The sequence below is a fragment of the Thunnus maccoyii genome, chromosome 8, assembly GCF_910596095.1.
Source record: "Thunnus maccoyii chromosome 8, fThuMac1.1, whole genome shotgun sequence".
Classification (NCBI taxonomy): Eukaryota; Metazoa; Chordata; class Actinopteri; order Scombriformes; family Scombridae; genus Thunnus; species Thunnus maccoyii.
Window position 1 is genome coordinate 22,257,354 of NC_056540.1, and position 18,646 is coordinate 22,275,999.

The window sequence follows — 18,646 nt, forward strand, 5'->3', positions numbered from 1 at the left end:
TGTCTTGGGAGTCTGTGTGGCAACACAAAGCCATTTGGGGCTCTGTGGAGAATATCTACTCACTCATACAATCTCTTCCTCTTGGAATCCTGAAAAGAAGTTAGCAACCCTCTTTAGAGCTTAGTCAATCTGAGAGAAAGGGATAAAGAGAAGAAAGGGGATGGGTAACATGAGAAAGTGAGGACAAGGAAGTAATAGATGGGTGAGGGAGACAGAGGGTATAAGTGTGTGTGTGTGTGAGAGAGAGAGAGAGATGGGGGCCTCATCTTTTGCAAGTCTTATCATCTCTGTGAAAGCGGACAGAAAGATAGAGATGAGCATTACTACTAATCTCCAATCCGCACCTTGAAAAGAAGTTGGACTTTCATTTGCCACTGACAAGCTCCCTCTTGTGATCTCTGTGGATGACAAAAGCACTCAATGAACAGATTACATAGTGTATTTACTGTCCTGGCTCTTAGTGCACTACAGTATGTAGTAAATCTCTAGTAGAGAATCTACTTCCTTGATTACAATGAACTCCTTTATTTCATGAATGTTTTTAAATACTCCAGTTTTTTTTGTTTTTTTTTAAAGCATACATTGTGTTATATAAAATCACAGCAATCGGTAGACTGTGAAATTAAAACTGATATCAGAAAGAATTATTATCTCTGATCACCCTTGCATCAGGGAGAATACTTGATACTGCTCTGTTTCAGATCAAATCTAATAAGCTTAAAGCTAAGTATAGGGCTTAGTATTCATTTGTGGATAGAGAACCCCATTCTGTACATAGTTCACTTGTAATATAATAAGGAGATATTGTTGGGGGATTAGGTTATCTCCCAGGAGATCTATTAGTGGATAAGTCCTACTGGCTGTCTTATGAATCATTACCTTACTGGTTACAATCTGATCTCCACATGCTTTCCCACAACTACCAACACAATGACCATATACACACATGCACGCACATGCAGGCAAAGCATACATACACGCTATGATTTAAAACCCTTACACCTGACAGCAGACTTTCAAGGCATAACTCAACAGCTAAAACCCAACATGCAGTTCCAATGTGGTACACTAAAGGATCACTTTAGGTGCCACTGGGTTTCAGTGAAAAGAACAGAGTGTTTGGGAAGCACTGGATTGCAAACCTGTGTCCACAGCACAGTAGGCCATATCAATTGCCCTGTGTGGGATGATAACCAGAAAGGTAGGGAACAGACACTGCATCAGCTGTAAATCCTGCAATAATGGCTAAAGTGACATTAAATAACACAGGGACTAATCTTCTTCATGGGGAATACAGTTTCAGTAAAACTGGCTCCAGCAGAGTGCTTTTGGGCTATTAGCAAAATAACTGAAATGGAGGGCTTTAAAGGGACGGAAATGGAGAAGCAATCGGTAGAATAATTCTATGAAGAACGCCACAGAGTCTAATGCCATTATTAACACATTGGCACTATATGTCACCGGCTTGGTGTGGTCATTACACATTCAGCTCAGACAACATCCTGTACCACAGTCACAATCGTGGTATTTAGCAAGGGGGAAAAAAAAAAAAAAAAAAAGCCAGCAAACTGAACAGTGTTTCTGCACAGAGCCTAAGGGTTGAACGGGTGCAATTTAATCCACTTTTTTCTACCTGTTAGAAATCTATTAGAGGCCAATAAGGATGCTGAGGGGAGAAGGTTTGAGATATTTCAGGTCAGACTTGGAGGTTAATTGTTGAGTCGTCTGTCTGGTCAGTGAGGGGATCACTGTGTGAAACCAATCCTGAAGGCAGGGGATGAACGGTGAGTGTGGATGGCATTCAGGAGATTAGAGCAGTTGATGGGAGAGGCTGAGGTACAGAGAGTGAGAGGGGGAAGAGAGAGAAAGAGGAGGGAAACATGAACCCATAGACCTCAAATAAACACTTTCACAACGCTGCCAATGCTAAGTGGGTTTAGACATACACTTAATGTGCTTGAGAGTGGTTATGTGTAGCCAACAAGGCCACTGAGGCTAGCTCTACTTACATTTAAAGTACAGGGTGTGGTTTAACCTTTGTGTCAAGTAGAGATAGAACAAAAATGTTAACAGTATCAAAAATAGCTACTCTACATACTACTTATTATATACTGTGAGATAGATAACACACACATACACACACACACACACACACATGCAGACAACCTGCGCCACCCACTCTCTCCCCTCACTGAAGTAATTAAGAAGAATCTGCTGAACAGAGGAGACATACTGATTAAAGTCCAGCTTAATCACATCCATGGAAACCTCAAGGAACTTCTATGCAATTATTTCTAGTCCTATTTTTTAGGGTACAATTGTTAGGAGAAAAAAAAAACAGACAAAATAACCCTCCTTAAAAACAACACAACACTGATGTTGAGAAATTGTTTACTTTGTTCTGATGAAGGTCAAATTAAAACGTAGGATGTAGGCTGTGGTGGGGTGATGATAAATATTTGGCTGTCTGTTCAGATGTACAGTAAAACGACACGGCGCTCCTGTGGGCATCGCTCCACATCGCTCTGGTCGTCTCCATGCCAGTCCCATTTCACAACTTGTTCTACATCTGTGACACATAAACACACACACACACACTCACTCACACGTATACATGAATGCACAGAGGCACTTTCTCTCAGACACTCGCACATACAGAATGTCCCTCATCACCTTGCTCAGAGATGAATGAGTTTGCCACTGTCCTCAATCATTTTAATCACTTCAATGGAAAATGCCTCATTCACGGCTATCATTCTGTGCTGCCTTGCAGCTATCGCATGTATACACATTCTTATACTCCCTTGAAACACCCCCCCTCACATACACACACAAAACAAACAAACACAATGACCATCATTCTCTCATGGTACAAATTCATGTGATAGTGGAGTGCTGTTTGACTCCTCTCATTTTTTTTTTTTTTTGGCTCTCACCAGTGATATTATCTTAATGCCCCCATGACAATTACTACTCTATAATTATTAACAATAAACATTTAATAAATAGACTTGTACACACATCTACAAAGTTAGCAAGGTAAGATGATTGGTGTAAACAAAATTGAATTTGATTGGAACTGCAGCAGTAGACAGCAAACAGAGCTGTAGTTTTGATTAAAATTAGTGAAGAACTGAACAATTTTAAAGTCAGGGGAATTCAGATATTGCCCTTTTGTATTAATATTGTAATGTAATTACAGAGCAAAAACCTGAAAATCAGTTAATGACTGAATTTCAATCTGCATTATTACGTTTTGAAATGATTAAGGCTACATTAGTGGGGCATTTTATATTAAAATAAAAACAAGATTATTTACCTCATTGTCATTATGTTTAGCCTAAGATAAAACACTAATGGATAAAATACTGTATAATCTTAATACTGAGAACTCCCTGTATTTCAAATAATTGTATTATTAGAAAAAGCAAACCTCAGTCCTGTAATTAACATTAATGGTGTTAATATTGCTGTGAGGCTTAAACTAAGGTTGACCTGAATGCTTCAAAGCTCTGAAGCTTCATTTGTAGCCATGGCAATCCAAGCCATGGTAATGCTAAATTAGTGTTATGATTGCAATCATTTTGATGTTTTTTAAAGTTCTCTCTAGTCTCCATGGTATGCACAAAAAGGGGAGGATGGTATGCTCTCTGTTGCTATTGAACACAATAATGTATTTTGTTAGAACACAGCCTTATTGTTAAGACACAATCTATTGTCTAGATTTTGGATTGTGAGCTTGTTTGCTGCTACGGGAGCCAGCCCCAACAATGATGACTGTACTTTATATTTCATTTTGATTCATGTTGTTTTTGGGTTGTCATTTGCATAACTGCCACAGATGAGATAATGGCTTTTTTCATAGGACAAACATCTTTTGGCTCCTGATTATTACCGATTATGAGTCAGAAATATTTAGAGATGTTCCTAATTACGGTTACGTGGAGGAAATACAACATGAAAGGACAGAGCTGTACGATGCTGTAAGAAGCCATGTTACTACTACACTCAAATATTTATCATTTAACATTAAACTGAATTGCACTGTTTAAGATTTATTAGATTAACAAAAGAACAGAGTAATAGAAGGTATTCTGAATCCAAGCTTATATATGTATATATATATGTATTGATGGTGATGAGAACCTTGAAACTCAACCATATAGTTTTGTTCAGGCGGGAAAATAAAGACAATAAGCCTCATGCAAGAATCACTCATACGGACAGATTATGGACAGGTTTGTTCTTAAGCGAAACAAGTTCCTTAAGAGAATTTGTGGTATTCACCAATTTTCTCGTACATAGTGTTTTTTTTTATAGGTACGAACAAAATTTAAGTGCTCCAGAAATGCAGTACAAGTCATGACCTATTCGTCTTTCTTCACAGGGGAAAAACACTTGCTTGACATAGAATTATAATGTCTTAATCTGTATGAATTCTGAGTTTAAATATGATGCCAAAATTAACTCAAATAAAATATATACTGTAACTAAAACAAATGTAATGCAATATAAATATTCTGTTGACCATATTATCATCACCATGTCTTACTTATTTTAATGATTTTTAGCTGCTTTAGGTCTTCATGCAGATCTCTGTCCAGTATCATATTTTAATGCACCTGACTGCCTGACATCCTTTCCGATATGCCTCTCGTATTAGTCATAGACAACTTTGCTTTAGAAAGTTGTTTTTAGTATCTAACTTCATGCCAAACCATTCCCTCTTTATTTCTGTCACAGTATAGTATGCTTTGATGACATGCTGTCAACAGCTGCATTCACATTTTCTAATTGTTTCGTGTCCTCTATTACCACTACCGACACTGCTACTGTAAATGTGTCATGTTTTTGTCATGAACCTCTGTGGTGTGAAATGATTGTTTTTATTCTTTGGTCACATTTCTGTGGATGAAACAAGTTTGTGCAGTTAAGAGAGTTTGTTGAATCTGACAAGAAGCACGTCAAACCTCACAGACTAGAAATGGCGAAAATATTCTTCCATAAGGACCGTTTACTTTGTCACACTGTTTAAAAATGGCCACTCTTAACATTAAAGGGACAGACAATGTGAAAAGAACAAAGTCACTTCATACTGGAAATTTCATTTAAATTAGACTTTAAAAATCTAATTTGGACATTCAAACTGGAGGAGTAGGGCAATGGAGCATATGCAGATAGAATTATATTTCAGATGGAGAATAATGTGCTCACTGAGGTTTAAGAATATGACCACTGGATCAAACAAGCCTGAGGCACCATAACCCCTGCTGCACTATCCATCACAAACATGTCCCAAGAGGACATTCCCACAGAGCATATAAAATCTGCAGTCAGTCATTGAAATTACTCAAGTTATTTTCTTAATTTAGCTACATCACATTTCAACTTGCATCTAGAAACAATGTAGAAACCTTCCCAACCAGTTTTCAATCACAGTGATTGGCCCCATGATCTGTTAGACATCTTGATGACTGCTTTTCTACAAAAAAAAAACAACAAAACATGCACATCTGCAGTAGGTTGGTGCTTAGATGATGGCAACTGTGTGTTGCTGTGCAACAACACCTTGTTCCCATTGAGCTGTGGCAGCACCGGCTGCTGTGTCCCTCCAGTTAACGCCTGTTCCTACCTACACCTCTGGATGTGTGTTTTCACACCTGTACCTGCTGTGACGTGTAACATCAGGACATAGTTGGACATAAATATCTTTGAATCTTCATTACAGATAGCACCATGGGCTTGTAAGGAAGGAGGTGTGTATATGTTTAGAAAGACAAGAACAGAAACACCCATATTTGGACAAACAGTCTTATTATCACACAGCAGTTGTAGTGTGGAGTTGTGAAGTGGGAGGAGCTGCTCGTTCCCTAAGTTTCCCCCCACTGTAAATTAATTTTTGCGAATATGGTTTATTTACATAAAAACCTGAATGTCACTCAGTATACAGTACAGTGACAGAATTGTAGTCTTTCAGGCAAATTAACAGTGTTATAGGTTTATGTGATAGTAATTGGTTATTAATATTTCAACTTTTATTCTGGGAAGTCATTTTTGTCTATCAGTTTGGTACACTGGCTCTAAATTCTGTGGGACCTATCAGCCTTGGCAGCTATTGCTATGGAGAAGAAGCTAGTCAGAGGTGCAAAACAGAGCTGTAGCTTATTCAGAACATTTCCTCGTTGTTGCACAGAGGGCACTGAATTCATCAAAAACTGACATACTGTATGCAAATTGATTTAAAATTGAAAGTTAACTGATTTAAAATGTGTTCTCAAGTTTGTATAAAGTACAATCTTTAGCTCCAGGGCAATGTTACTCTTACTCTACAACAGGATTTTAAGCGTGGACTTTAAGGTGCTTTACTTTGGGAGTAAGTAAAGGGAAAAAAATTCTAAAAAGTTAACTTTTATTTCTAGAGAGAATTATACTTTTTTTCTTGCCTGATGGAATCACAAGCCAATGAAAACACAGCCCAGGTGAGTAGACAAGAGTTGTTTTTTTTTTTGCAAAATAAATTTGTCTTTCAAAATATATCCCTTCTTACAGACAGATGACCATTTCTCATTTTATATGCACAAGTAAGTATGCAAAAAGTCAAGGGGAGTACATACTTCTCTCCAACATCTGTATCTTATTACCAACTGCACCGAAAACCTTGAAAATCATGGCACAGAAAGGTAAAAAAAGAAAAGGAGTACACCAGAGAGAGACATATATGGTCTCCACTGTTTATACCTATGTTCTTAGGTTAGGATGGGACGCTGCAAGGCATCAAAGCAAAAGCCCAGGGATCAACCGTAAGTCTTCATCACAGAAAGTCAATTCAAGGTCAGCTGCTGGTTCAGGTAGCAGATGTGTCTCACACATCCCTGTTGCTGTTAAATGACAGGGCTTAGACTCATGGACAGTGTACAGCCTGTATGTAAGGGTGTGTCTCTGTGAGCATGCGTGTTTGTGTGTGTGTGTGTGTGTGTGTCAATGAGAGAAAGGGAGAGAGAAAAAAAGATAAGGGCGCAAAAATGGATTAGAAACATTTATGTTTACTAATCCATTTTATTTTCACGTCACTGCTATTGCAGCTAACAACAACGTGCTAAATGCCGCTCTCTGTCTGTCACCGTGAGTGTCAGTGCACCAGCCAGAGGTCCCACTTCATAGCAAACAGGCTCATTTCATGTAATCACGTTCATGAAGGAGCAATCATCAACACAACCACTAGCACTTCTGGAGGTCACCCTATCTATCCATGCTGCTAATTGAAGGTTAATTGTCAATAAAAACCCACACAGGCATGACTGTTGTTTTGACTCGCAGTGTATTAGCCCTGTCTGTGAAAGCTATAAAGATAGTTGTGAATACTCAATTTGCCGTGGCATGCCTGACATATTACTGGTGTGATCCATTGGAAAAAAGGTAATGAGGATATCAACATACAACACGTGCGAGTGAGTGCACACATCAGATAACATTATAGCCTCTGTGCCAAATGTTAGCCTGTACAATATAGATACATGACATAACAAAATTAGACGCAGCGGTGACAGAAAAAGCGATACAGAGCAATAACTATTTCAAGTCTCACTTTGCCTGTGATTGCCCAAACCTAGCGAATGACATGAAGGACTAGGGAGCAGTCCATTGATTGGTTCAATTGATGAAACAGTCAATTATTGCCTGGGTATAATTATTGACCTGTAGGCAGGGGCAGAAGGTTATGTGCCCAAGCATTTATTTGGCTTGCTCAATCATCACGGCACATTTCTCACTATAAAAACAAGGATAGTAATAGGTTCTTACAATGTTTCTATGTCGCTCCAAAACCATGATAACACAGAGAAAGACTCAAATGTTACTGCCAATGTGTTCAGAGATGGTTGTCAGTGTTTTGGAAAAAAAGAAAAAAAAAAGTTATTTTTAATCCAATAAAATTATCATGGTCCTCTGCATAGACAATCAGCATTACCAGTATTTCCGTGAGCGCTTGAATGAAGAGAGGGAGTATGGTGTTACAAGCCGCCTCTCACCACATGTCATCAGCAAAGAATATCCTCTAAAAGCTGAAATTCAACAGTGTGTTTTGACAATTCTGTCTCGGCCTTGACTGGCAGAGAATGCCAGCCAATCCCCATTTGAAATGCGACAAGGAAAAACAAAGCCTGTCAGAATGAGTTGGAGAGATGTCTACTGAGAGCCACATGTGGTGAGAAACATAGTCTGAGAGAAAGGGAGAGAGAAAGAGAGAGAGAGAGAGAGAGAGAGAGAGATGAGAAGAAACTGTTCCCTCTCTACATGAATCTGTCCCTGAGACACACGTCATGCTGCTCCCCCCACAGTGGGTGACTCTGACAGGATACTGTCTGTGCAGAATTCCCCCTCTGTGTGATTGATGAGCCTCATTTTGCCAATTAATGGAGAATCCCCTGTTGACTACCATCAGATTGCCGTTTGTAACTGTTAGTGTTTCTGACTGTCACGGATTCATTTTAATTAGAGATCTCTTTCTCCTCAATCTTTTCTATTGTGCCTCAAATTTGCGTGTGCAGTGTGCAGTGACATGCCGGGGAAATGGCCCACTGTGTTATTTGCCATCATTAATTTATTCTCAAAGTGCACGGTTTAAACTGTTGAAGGCCAAATCTTTTTGAAGGAGTCAACCCCAGTGTTGACCATATACCGTATCTTATAATCAATTAGCACACGTGAGGTAATTAGTGCGCTTTATTTGCATAATGAAGCACCTAATTGCTCCAAAGCGTTCAAATGCAGTCAATAAGTTCGGCTAATCGTTTGCGGGGCCAGGTATATGAGCAGGCTGCCGGAGAGATGGCCTGCAGTCATGCAGACACAGTGATCCCTGGGTCTTGTCAGGGGAGAGGAAGGATAGCCACCACGGCACAAAGTTAGAAATCAACAGAGAGCCCAGTAGCAAACAGCAGAACACCACTAAATTCCCTCGACAGCATCAGCAAGAAATAATAACACAACTGTGGGGAAAGGAGGAGGAAGTGTTTGGGCATTAGTTTGATTTACATTTTAGAGAGGCTTTCAACTGGCACACACAGCGACCTTAGCTAATGATACTCAGGGCTTTTCATCAAGGAGCTTTCTCCAGACTTTTGGGTGCTGCCCCATGGCACTTATTTGCAATAAGGCACAACAAATGGTACAACTAGGTAATATACTGGTCTGCGCGGGAATAAATGTCAGCCATTGAATGAATGTCTGCTCTGCACACTACCTATCTACCAGCACTGAGTACATTTCACGCGACTAATTTTACAATTAACTTCTGCTATGTCAGTGCTAGCATTATTATTAGTTATTACAGAAATTGTACGAATTGGTATTACATGGGGCTATCAAGACCATGATGACAGCATTCTATGTGCCATTTAGGCTAAATGCGTTTTCCTGTGATTCAACCTGTGTCGTTTAACTCCAATCATCTTCTGTTGTGGATTCACATGCTGAAAAACACTGTAAACCCTTGGTGGCTCATATTTACTAGACAAATAACTCCAGTCACGTTTCCCTTCCACTTGCATTTGATAGAATAATTTGCCAACAATGGGCCCGCCATTCAACTGAGTCTCAGGGATTTCATTAAAACATCAAATGAAAGTGAAATCATGAGCCATGACGGTGGAGAGAGGGGATGGCTAAGCAGAGAAGTGTGGCTGGTGTCTACTGCAGGATTAGAGCTCAGCAACAAGTGCTCAAGGGGGGCTTTGCATCAAACCCAGGAGCCCATGACAAATGAGGGCGGCTGGGCCTCTGTCTATTACCCTGCACTAAGCCCAGGCCTTTTGGGGAAGTAATGAGGTGCAGATTGGTGCTGCTGCCACTGGGTCCTTAGCCCGACTTTCTGTAGAGCAGAAATAATCAGCGGAGACATGGGCCAGTAGAGGCAAAGCTATACAGCGGCTGAGCAACGCATGGAGACAAGCAGATGAAACTGATTAGCTAAACAAATCATTTTCTAATCAGAACATTATATCCTTTTTCCATACATTAGCTCTGGTCCTCATTCATATACAGTGTAGATAACATGCTGTTTGTTTATCGACCTCCATGAGAATGTTTACAGGAGGTGAAGCATAAGGAAGCATTTTAGACTGCAGGGGAGCAGACCTGAATCCCAGAAGAACACAGCAGATCCCAAAGGACACCGTCCAGGACTGGCAGGGCATGGAGGCTTTATCAGTGGAATATGACAGTTGTTCACTCAGGAGCAAAGGGATAGATCCAGTGTACATCATGGGTGTATTTCCTGTATTTCAACGCCACACCCCCTCCCCACCCCTGGGAGCTACAGCCCAGGCGGCCTGTCAGCCAGCTTACTCTACTGGTTAATGGAGCTGCCACATCAGGCTGAGTGTCACAGCCTAACAAGATACTGATTGGAGAACTTCTAGGGAATTCACTCATATGACCAGAGGGCACCAAGATGGTCTCCTGTCTGGCAGTGAATTAGACAGGCTGCGAAGAAGACGATGGCGATATATTATTTTCTGTTGGCACACAAAGCAGTACATGTATATTCTGTGAAATCAACTCACATCACGTGATTTTTTTTTTTTTCTCCCCTTCAGCAGGGTTTAAAATGCATGGTCGGTTCATATTCTGTTCTGAGCTGTCTGAGCCACAGCAGAATTCTAGTTTGAATATGTCAAATGTAGTAGCAATACCTGCTGAAACTGCAATACTATCCATCAAGTGTAACAAGGTTAAAAAGCCAAACACTCTACATTCAAATGTATACGTAATGTTTGTTCTGTGAATCTATTCACTGTTCCAAGTTCTAACTTGATTGGTATTTGTATAAGTAGAGCTTAAACAATGTGTTGATAATTCAATTAGTGGATTAACCAGACACTAATTTAATAACCAATTAATTGTCACTGTCATTTATTGACAAAAATGCCAAACATTAGATGCTCACGCCTTCTCAAATGTGGGGATTTGCTCTAACTGAATAATTCTGGGCTTTGGACTGTTGGCTGGACACAATAAGCAATTCAAAGATCATATTGGGCTCTCATAAATTCAGATGGGGACTTTAATTTTTTTTTTTTCCTTTCATTTTTGTGTAGATCAAATTGATTAATTAAAAAGTGATCTTTAGTGCATCTAAAATAACTAACTAACTTACATTAGTGCAACAGTAATAAAAAAAGAAGTGATCTGTACTGTACACTACAGTGAAATACGGAGCGTTCTCTGAATCTTGGCAGAGCAGTGTGACAGCAGTACTGTATGATAGTATGACAGGATATACTGTAGGTACAGTAGGTGGGACAGAGTTCTAAAGCTGTAAATACAGATGTTAGTTATAGTGTTTGTACTTTTGGAAGTCAATTTAATTGACTCACTCTGCCACAATGCCAGTTCATGCCTTACTTAAGGTAATTAAAAACTCTGTATAATTGCAATGCATTTCATATTTGTCATCAAAGGTAATAAAACAGCAGAGTAAATAATGAATAAGAAAATCCTTGGTAAGACAGCAACATAATCTTCACAACCATTTTCCGTTCACATTTTGTGCTTTTTCTCTGCAATAAACATTATTAGAATTACAATTTTAATTTTAGCAAATGTTTATTCTTACAATCACCTATTAAAATGTGTTAATTAAAATCTTAATATCTCCTGTGACATTCAGAATGCTACATGAAAGATTACCATTTGTTGTAGTGATTGCATTTTCTACATTTCCTGTTGCTTTATCCAAGTCTGGACACTCGCATTGAGGTGTGAAATACAGACGCAAAACTCAGGCAGGCAAAGAGTCTGTTTTAAGCCCCTCTGCTTATTTCCACGGGTTTCTACAGAATTTTGGCTCCATGGTTTATCTGTGCTTCAGTTAATTGGCCACACAGTTTACAGTGAATTTCATTAGCTGAGAAAAACACTTGGGTTGGGGGTGGGGAAGGGGGAGGAGGGGGGGCTTGAAGGAAGGTGGTGATTAAGAGAGTGAGCTTATGTATGTGTTTGCGTGGCAGGGGGTGGGGGTGTTTGTTTATCTCTCAAAGTATTTATGCTTTAAAAATTAGAAAGAGCTACTGAGAGTGCCACCAGCATGTTTTAACCCAGTTTTATTATACACAAACATACAGAAATAAACATGATGATTCTGTAAATAATCTGACTTGCTTCTCATTCAAACACATAAAGGTGTACTAAAGTGGGATAGCTTCTCCAAACAATACCTTGCTTCTCCAGACAAAACAAGCTTTTAATAGGGGATGTTTCTGCAGTTTGAACTCAGCAGTCTGCTAAATAGAACAATTGTTTCACTAATAACCATTTATTTGACCTTAAGTGCCTGGTGCCGATACAAGTGAATGCTGCACCTGAACACAAACCTCGCCTGAAGCCAACGGAGTCTGAAACTGTTGCTGTTTGACAAGAGCCATTCGTAAACACATTGTAGTGAACCTCTTCTTTTGAAGTGTGAACTAAATCAGACTGAAGTCTCTGAGAACAGAAAGGTGGTAACTGTATGCATCTGTCGATTTTCAAGCCACAGAGGTGGTATTACAGGCTAGCCCCGGGGCCGGGAGAAAGTGTGTCTAGGCTGACCCTGTGTGGGTGGGCTAAGGTGGTGTAATAAGCTGGCATTGTTAGAAGTGTGGGCTTGTAGGATGCCAGGAGTTGAGACTTCCTGATCCATACGAGGTATCGATAACTACTGAATCTGTGACTTAACTCCTTATGTCGGCAAGAAAACTGACAGGGAAGGGGTCAATATGCTAGATATACTGGACTAAAATCTCCTTTATTAGAGGGTAATTAAGCAAGATGCTCACTATAAGAAAAAAAACCCTCTCTGTGGTGAGGAGCAGGTTTAACGAAGAAATACTTTGACTTAGATCTACACTTTATATAGACGGCTGAGCTAATCCGTTAGGTAATGCTGTCCATTCCTTTTCTATCTCACAAAGGAATTCTGGGTAAATTAAGATTATTTTCAAACTAAATACATGGCCATGGGTAATGGCTTCAGGCTTCTCAGTTCCATTCACTCAGCGTTGTGGAAAAATTCAACAGCTGCAAGGACATACTGGATAAACTTAATGACCATGTAACAATGCCACACACACAATCACACAAACATTTCCAAAAAAAAGGATTCTAAGGAATGAAAAGAAGTTGTTAAACGATCACTTTTGCAAAATTGTAAAGGTACAACAACACATTTTGCATCCATAAATCACTATATTTTGTGAAGTGTCTCTAATTGTTACCATTGAAAACACTCTTAGCTGTGGGGTTAGCTTGGGGTTATAGAGTGCATAACCTTTTCGGATGTTTTGAGAAATAGTTTTAGTTGTATTTGACTATTTGGAGACAAAAAAAAGAAAAAAAAAAAAAAAAACTGTTCAAATTTGTTACACCAATCTACCACCTTAAGGAAACTGGCCCCGAAAGACAGCTCCTTGCCACTCAATGTGTGAAGATTGGCGAGAATGATGTGCTCTGACTCTGGCCTTCTGGGAAATAAAAGGTTAAGCTAAATATCAGTGGGTTGGGTTAAGGCATTGACTACAGCAGAGGGAGATGTATTGGACATGTCCATGCATCCATCAAGGTTCAGTCAAGTCTTTCATCATCCCCATCGAGTCGCCTCACTACCATTAATATTCCAGTATGCAGAGTCCCGCTCTTAGCCCCCAGCTCTACTCTATCATACCCACCAGCAACTGGAAATGTGTGTGTGTGTGTGTGTGTGTGTGTGTCTGTGCGTGCGTGCGTGTGTGTGTGTGCATGTGATAGCCATTGCCTCTCTGGTGAAATAGGGCTCTCTGGGGGCTTGTGCCTCAACTCTACAGCCTTTGTGGGCTCCCATTTATTCTGACAGATAGAGATCACTAAACTGCTGAACAAACACCCCATTCAGTCATTTGCATACATTACAGTAATGGAAAGAGAAAAATGTATCAATAAAGCCAAATGAAGTGCTTCCACTAAGCTCTACTTTCTCTCTTTCCTTTTTTCTTCCTTCCTTCTTTTTCTGTTTTTCTTTTTTTTCCATATTTCATAACTGCTGCTGATGGGTCAGGGTGAATTTCTTCACATATTATTACATGGAATGACCTCCCCTAAAAGGTAAGCACATCAGATGACTGATAAAGATGACGGATTCTCACAAATTGTTTGCCCTGGTAATTTATCAGACTTTTTAATGGGTAAAAACCTGAAATTTCTGAAGCCTAAACAAATTAGGAACACTAATCATGCACAGTGAAAAAAACAAAACATAATTTATTGTTGAAGGTTTAATTAAAACTCTGCTGCTTTAGGGCACATATTACATTTAAAATACCTTGCAGTGACCATGGCCTCCTGAAATTAATCTCAGGAAAAAGCTGACAAGAGTCACAGTGAAACAGAGGCACATGTACTCACCTACACACGCACTGTAAATTACTCTTTCCCTTTCTCCCTCTCTCCCTCTCTTTAACACACACACAAACACACGCACACAAATGCAGACTGACTCATTCATCACAGTGCCCAGCAGTCAAGACAACAGAGCTTCACTTAACTTTTTCAGGGTTGCTCAAGCATCAAATGCATGACTTTTAGCTGTTGTTGTTCTTCCATCTGTCACGCTTCAAGGAACCAACATCCTTTTTTTAATCCCAGGGAAAAGTTTAAAAAGGTATGTCTGCCTCGACTCTGCTATCTCATGTGTACCAAAGGAAATGTCAACCCAAAATATACAGTACTGTATTTCACACTGTCATTGTTCCAACACTTTGCTGTGCAACACAGATTAGAGTGCTACCTAAGCTCATTGCAAACACTGGTACTAAAACCTCAGCAAATCAAGCACAGTCTCCGCTTTCTATCTCTTTATCTCTGTTTGCTCCATGTGTATGTGGTTTCATTTTCATCACCATGCTCGCTTGCACAAAGACAGCTCAACATCTGATATCTTAGGAGGTATAAAGTGGTAGAAAATATTGTCCTGGGTGACAGACTTCAGAGAAGTGGGTTAAACTGAGACATAAGAACACAAACACAAATGTCCCACTGTAACAGAGCCACAGCTACTCCAAAAGAAGTGCACAAAATGTACAGTAACTGCATACTTCCTATTATTTTGTACTGTGAATATCAAGACAAAAAACAATTTGGAGGGAGAAAACACCTGTGTTTTCCACTGCACTAAATCCAAAACCACACAGTAAAAAAATAATATATATGTCTGTCACTTTGTTATTATGATTGCATTATTATTAATTTCACGACGTTAGTATAGACCGGAGATGAAATGCAGATCAAACACTCCAGGAAGCTGAGAGAACAAATATGCATACACTTTGTATCATTTGACTCCTTCCTGTGCCTCAATGTTTCTGCATCCCAAAAAATAACACTGTGAAAATTATGATTTAAAAATATGCTATATGATTATAGCAATTCTCTTCTTTATATTCATAAAAAACAAGGGAAAGGAAACTACCATTATGAAAACACCTAAATAGAACATAACACAGATGGAGAATGAAATATATATGCTTGTCAGTGCTTTCCTACTGGTGCCTACTTTAAATACAGCAAGAACCAAAATAGATCTTATTAAATCCCACTTTAGCCTCCTTCCTGGCACCAAAACTCGATCAGGTGAGATGGGGAGAGAGGGAAAGAGGAGGAAGTGGGGTGTTTCAGGTCATGGCCAGCCAGCTTCTCTCTGCCATTCTCTGGGGAGGAACTCCAGACAGTGAGGGAGAGCCATGCTGCAGTATATCTACACTTCTCCATTTCCTCTCACTCAAGCCTCTAGTTCTTGAAGGAGCCTGGGAATCAATAGTGACATCGGGGGGGCAGAGCAGCTTCCTTGGCTGCCTGTGAGCTGCCACCAGGGAGGCCTTTGCTTAAGTTTTTTTTTTTTTTTCTTTTTTTTTTTAATTACACAAATTTAAGTGCTCTTCTTTGGGAGCAGATTGTTAATGTGTTAGGAGGCTATTACTCTTATACCACCCAATGTGCAAAGTCAGCCTTAATAAATCTCAGACAAAAGGAAGCAAAAATCAGGTTAAATGCTGTCTTACGTGTGAGCGCCTGGCATATGGAAACGCCTACTCACTTGTTAAATTACTCTTGAGTGATTCTTTCTTTTCTTAATAATGCTGGAGACAAACACAAGAAACACTGCTATCTGATTTACTGTTTTTTTTCCGTTCTTTTTTTTTTTTTTCATGAAGCACCCTAGCCTCAGGGTATTGACAACAGACTTGATTCCCATCATTGATCAAACCTATACAGTGAAGACCTTTCCTCTCAGAAAGGGCATTCAAGAAAGTGCAGAGACATGGCTAATTCAATTTGGGAGCAGAGATGCTTGGATTTAAGTGAAACACTCCGTTATCAAAACAGGAGAGGTGCCATGAGAGAAGATAGTGCACAAATAGTTGTGTGGAGAGGCTTGTGGCCGGTCAGGAGATGAAATCAGGGATAGGCGATAAGTTGGTGTGAGGGGCTAGAGCCCCTATTAGAGTCCCCCAGGGGACAGGCAGCAGTGGCAGACTGCAGTAAAAATAGCCACAGGCATGATTTCACTCTAGGGAACCAGGGAAGAGTGAAGAGGGAGATCTGATCAACATCTCACAGCACGGCAGCGAGATCCAATCCCTAAGTTGCCTTTGGTGCCACCTATCACACCAAGTGATTTAAACTGCTTACCGCTGCCAGGCAGAACACAAACAGGATACACCTTTGCCAATACTGCCAAAAAAATGGTACACAAAATGTCCTAATATGCTACAATACAAATGTTGGGAAGCAAATTTAAGTATAAAAGTATGCAAGATGTGAAAAAGACCACTATAAAAAGGATATCGACATCTTTTCCACAAACTTATCTTGTTGGTCGTCCGTTTTAGGGAAGTTCTCGATGTCGTTCTCAAGCCTCTGGATGTGACGTTCCATGGTGGTCAAACTGCCTTTTAAGATCTCAGCAGACACTGTAGAAAAAAATGCAACAAAAAAAAACCATAATAAATTGGTTAATAACAGCAATTACACTTCCAGTAATGATATAAACAACACAGATCGCTGAAAAGTTTGTTGAATAAAATCCAGCTATGACTGAGTTAGACTCTGCAAGTTGTGACATACTGACTCCTGCATAATCCATTTTGTGTGGCCTAGAAGTAAGCATGTGTGAATATGTGTGTGCGTGTGTGCAGTGTGTGTGTGTCTACAGTGGCTCATTAATCAGTCTGTAATCACTGTTTGCAGAGTTGCTGTGGAATCCACAGTATTCAGATCAGGCCTTTCAAGTGGAGACTTCAAACGGCAAGCTACGTCTTAGGGGATCAGACGGGACAGGAGCATGGATGCAGTATCATGTTTAGGTTGCTGTTAAGGGTTTAGTGTTATTGACACATGCAATCTCTTCCACACACAAATACACATATAGAGTTTCAAAATAACTTGAAAAGGGGAAGAAAGAAAACCCACCGATTAATAGAATATCTTTCTAAAGTTAAAAGTAGAAGGTCACTAAAACATGTGCCTTGATCTCTTTTGAAATGAACCTTCATCTTATGAATATCTGAATTCTGGCCGTACATTTAATTCAATTTCATAGTCAATGCACTTCAATATCTGCTACATTTAGTACACAGAGTACTTCATTGAAAGCATCTCTGTTTTTATTATAACATGCAATTTATTCTCAATCTAAATTGCTTTTGATATTCTTTTACAACTAAAGCCCTTGGCCTTTGAGGCACAAACTGACAAGGACAGACAAAAGATAGACACACGATGAAAAAAGAGCTCTGCTAGCCTAGTAATCTCCTTTGTTAACCCTTATGTTCAAAGCCAACATTGTATAGTATTGGGAAAACGATGATGGTGATTCTGGGTTAAAGGTCATGTTGTCACCAAAGTAAGAAGGTCTTAAAGTCTTCATGTTGTGACTGCTTGAGTCAAGAACTGTGTTCATTTGAAAAAGGAAAGGTTGCATAGTCGCCAAACCAATAAGATTCTTCCTTATGAGTGCGTTAATGTGGATGCATCCTAGTCTAGTCTTAACATGTTGGTTAAAGACAATCAGATACGCAAACAGACAGGTTGAGGCAATAAAACAACCTTCTTGACAGTAAAACACAAAACAATGAACATACCCTGCTGCATGAATTATGTAGTCTTTGGATGAGTGATTGTTTTGACCTGTACTTAAAATCACTTGTGTCTATGAAATTATACGTATGAGTGAATGAACAAATGACTCATGTCCAACCTTTAGCCAATCACCACCATGTAGGATTTTTTTTTTTTATCATGTATAAACAGTGACTGGTCTATCCTACTTTGTAGCTGGTTACTTCACACATTGAATGATCACCAAAATTGGGGCACAAATCAGGGTGATCATCAACAATTTATATTATTTAACCTAAACTACCCCCACATCTACAAGGTTAATTCATCCACTTGACTGTAATTTAAGTGTGAAGAGTGATGAGCGGTGAAATAGACAAGCTGTCAAGAGATGTGGCCTCAGTGACATACGGGTCAAACTTGTCTTGCTGTACATCAATTCTATAGCTTGGATTTTCTCTTTTTGTCATTTTCTGACAATAGGATTGGATGACAAGATTGTGGATCACATGTACTTCCA

General features: G+C 39.5%; 1 protein-coding gene across 1 annotated transcript in view; it reads right to left on the bottom strand.

Annotated features, from left to right (window-relative positions):
* The window catches only part of diaph2 (diaphanous-related formin 2), a 382,189-nt gene that overhangs the window by 89,553 nt on the left and 273,990 nt on the right, over window positions 1-18,646 (bottom strand). Inside the window, exon 25 of the mRNA XM_042418197.1 lies at window positions 16,855-16,979. Within this exon, the coding sequence (XP_042274131.1) occupies window positions 16,855-16,979 (125 nt within the window). The remainder of the gene's footprint in view (window positions 1-16,854; window positions 16,980-18,646) is intronic.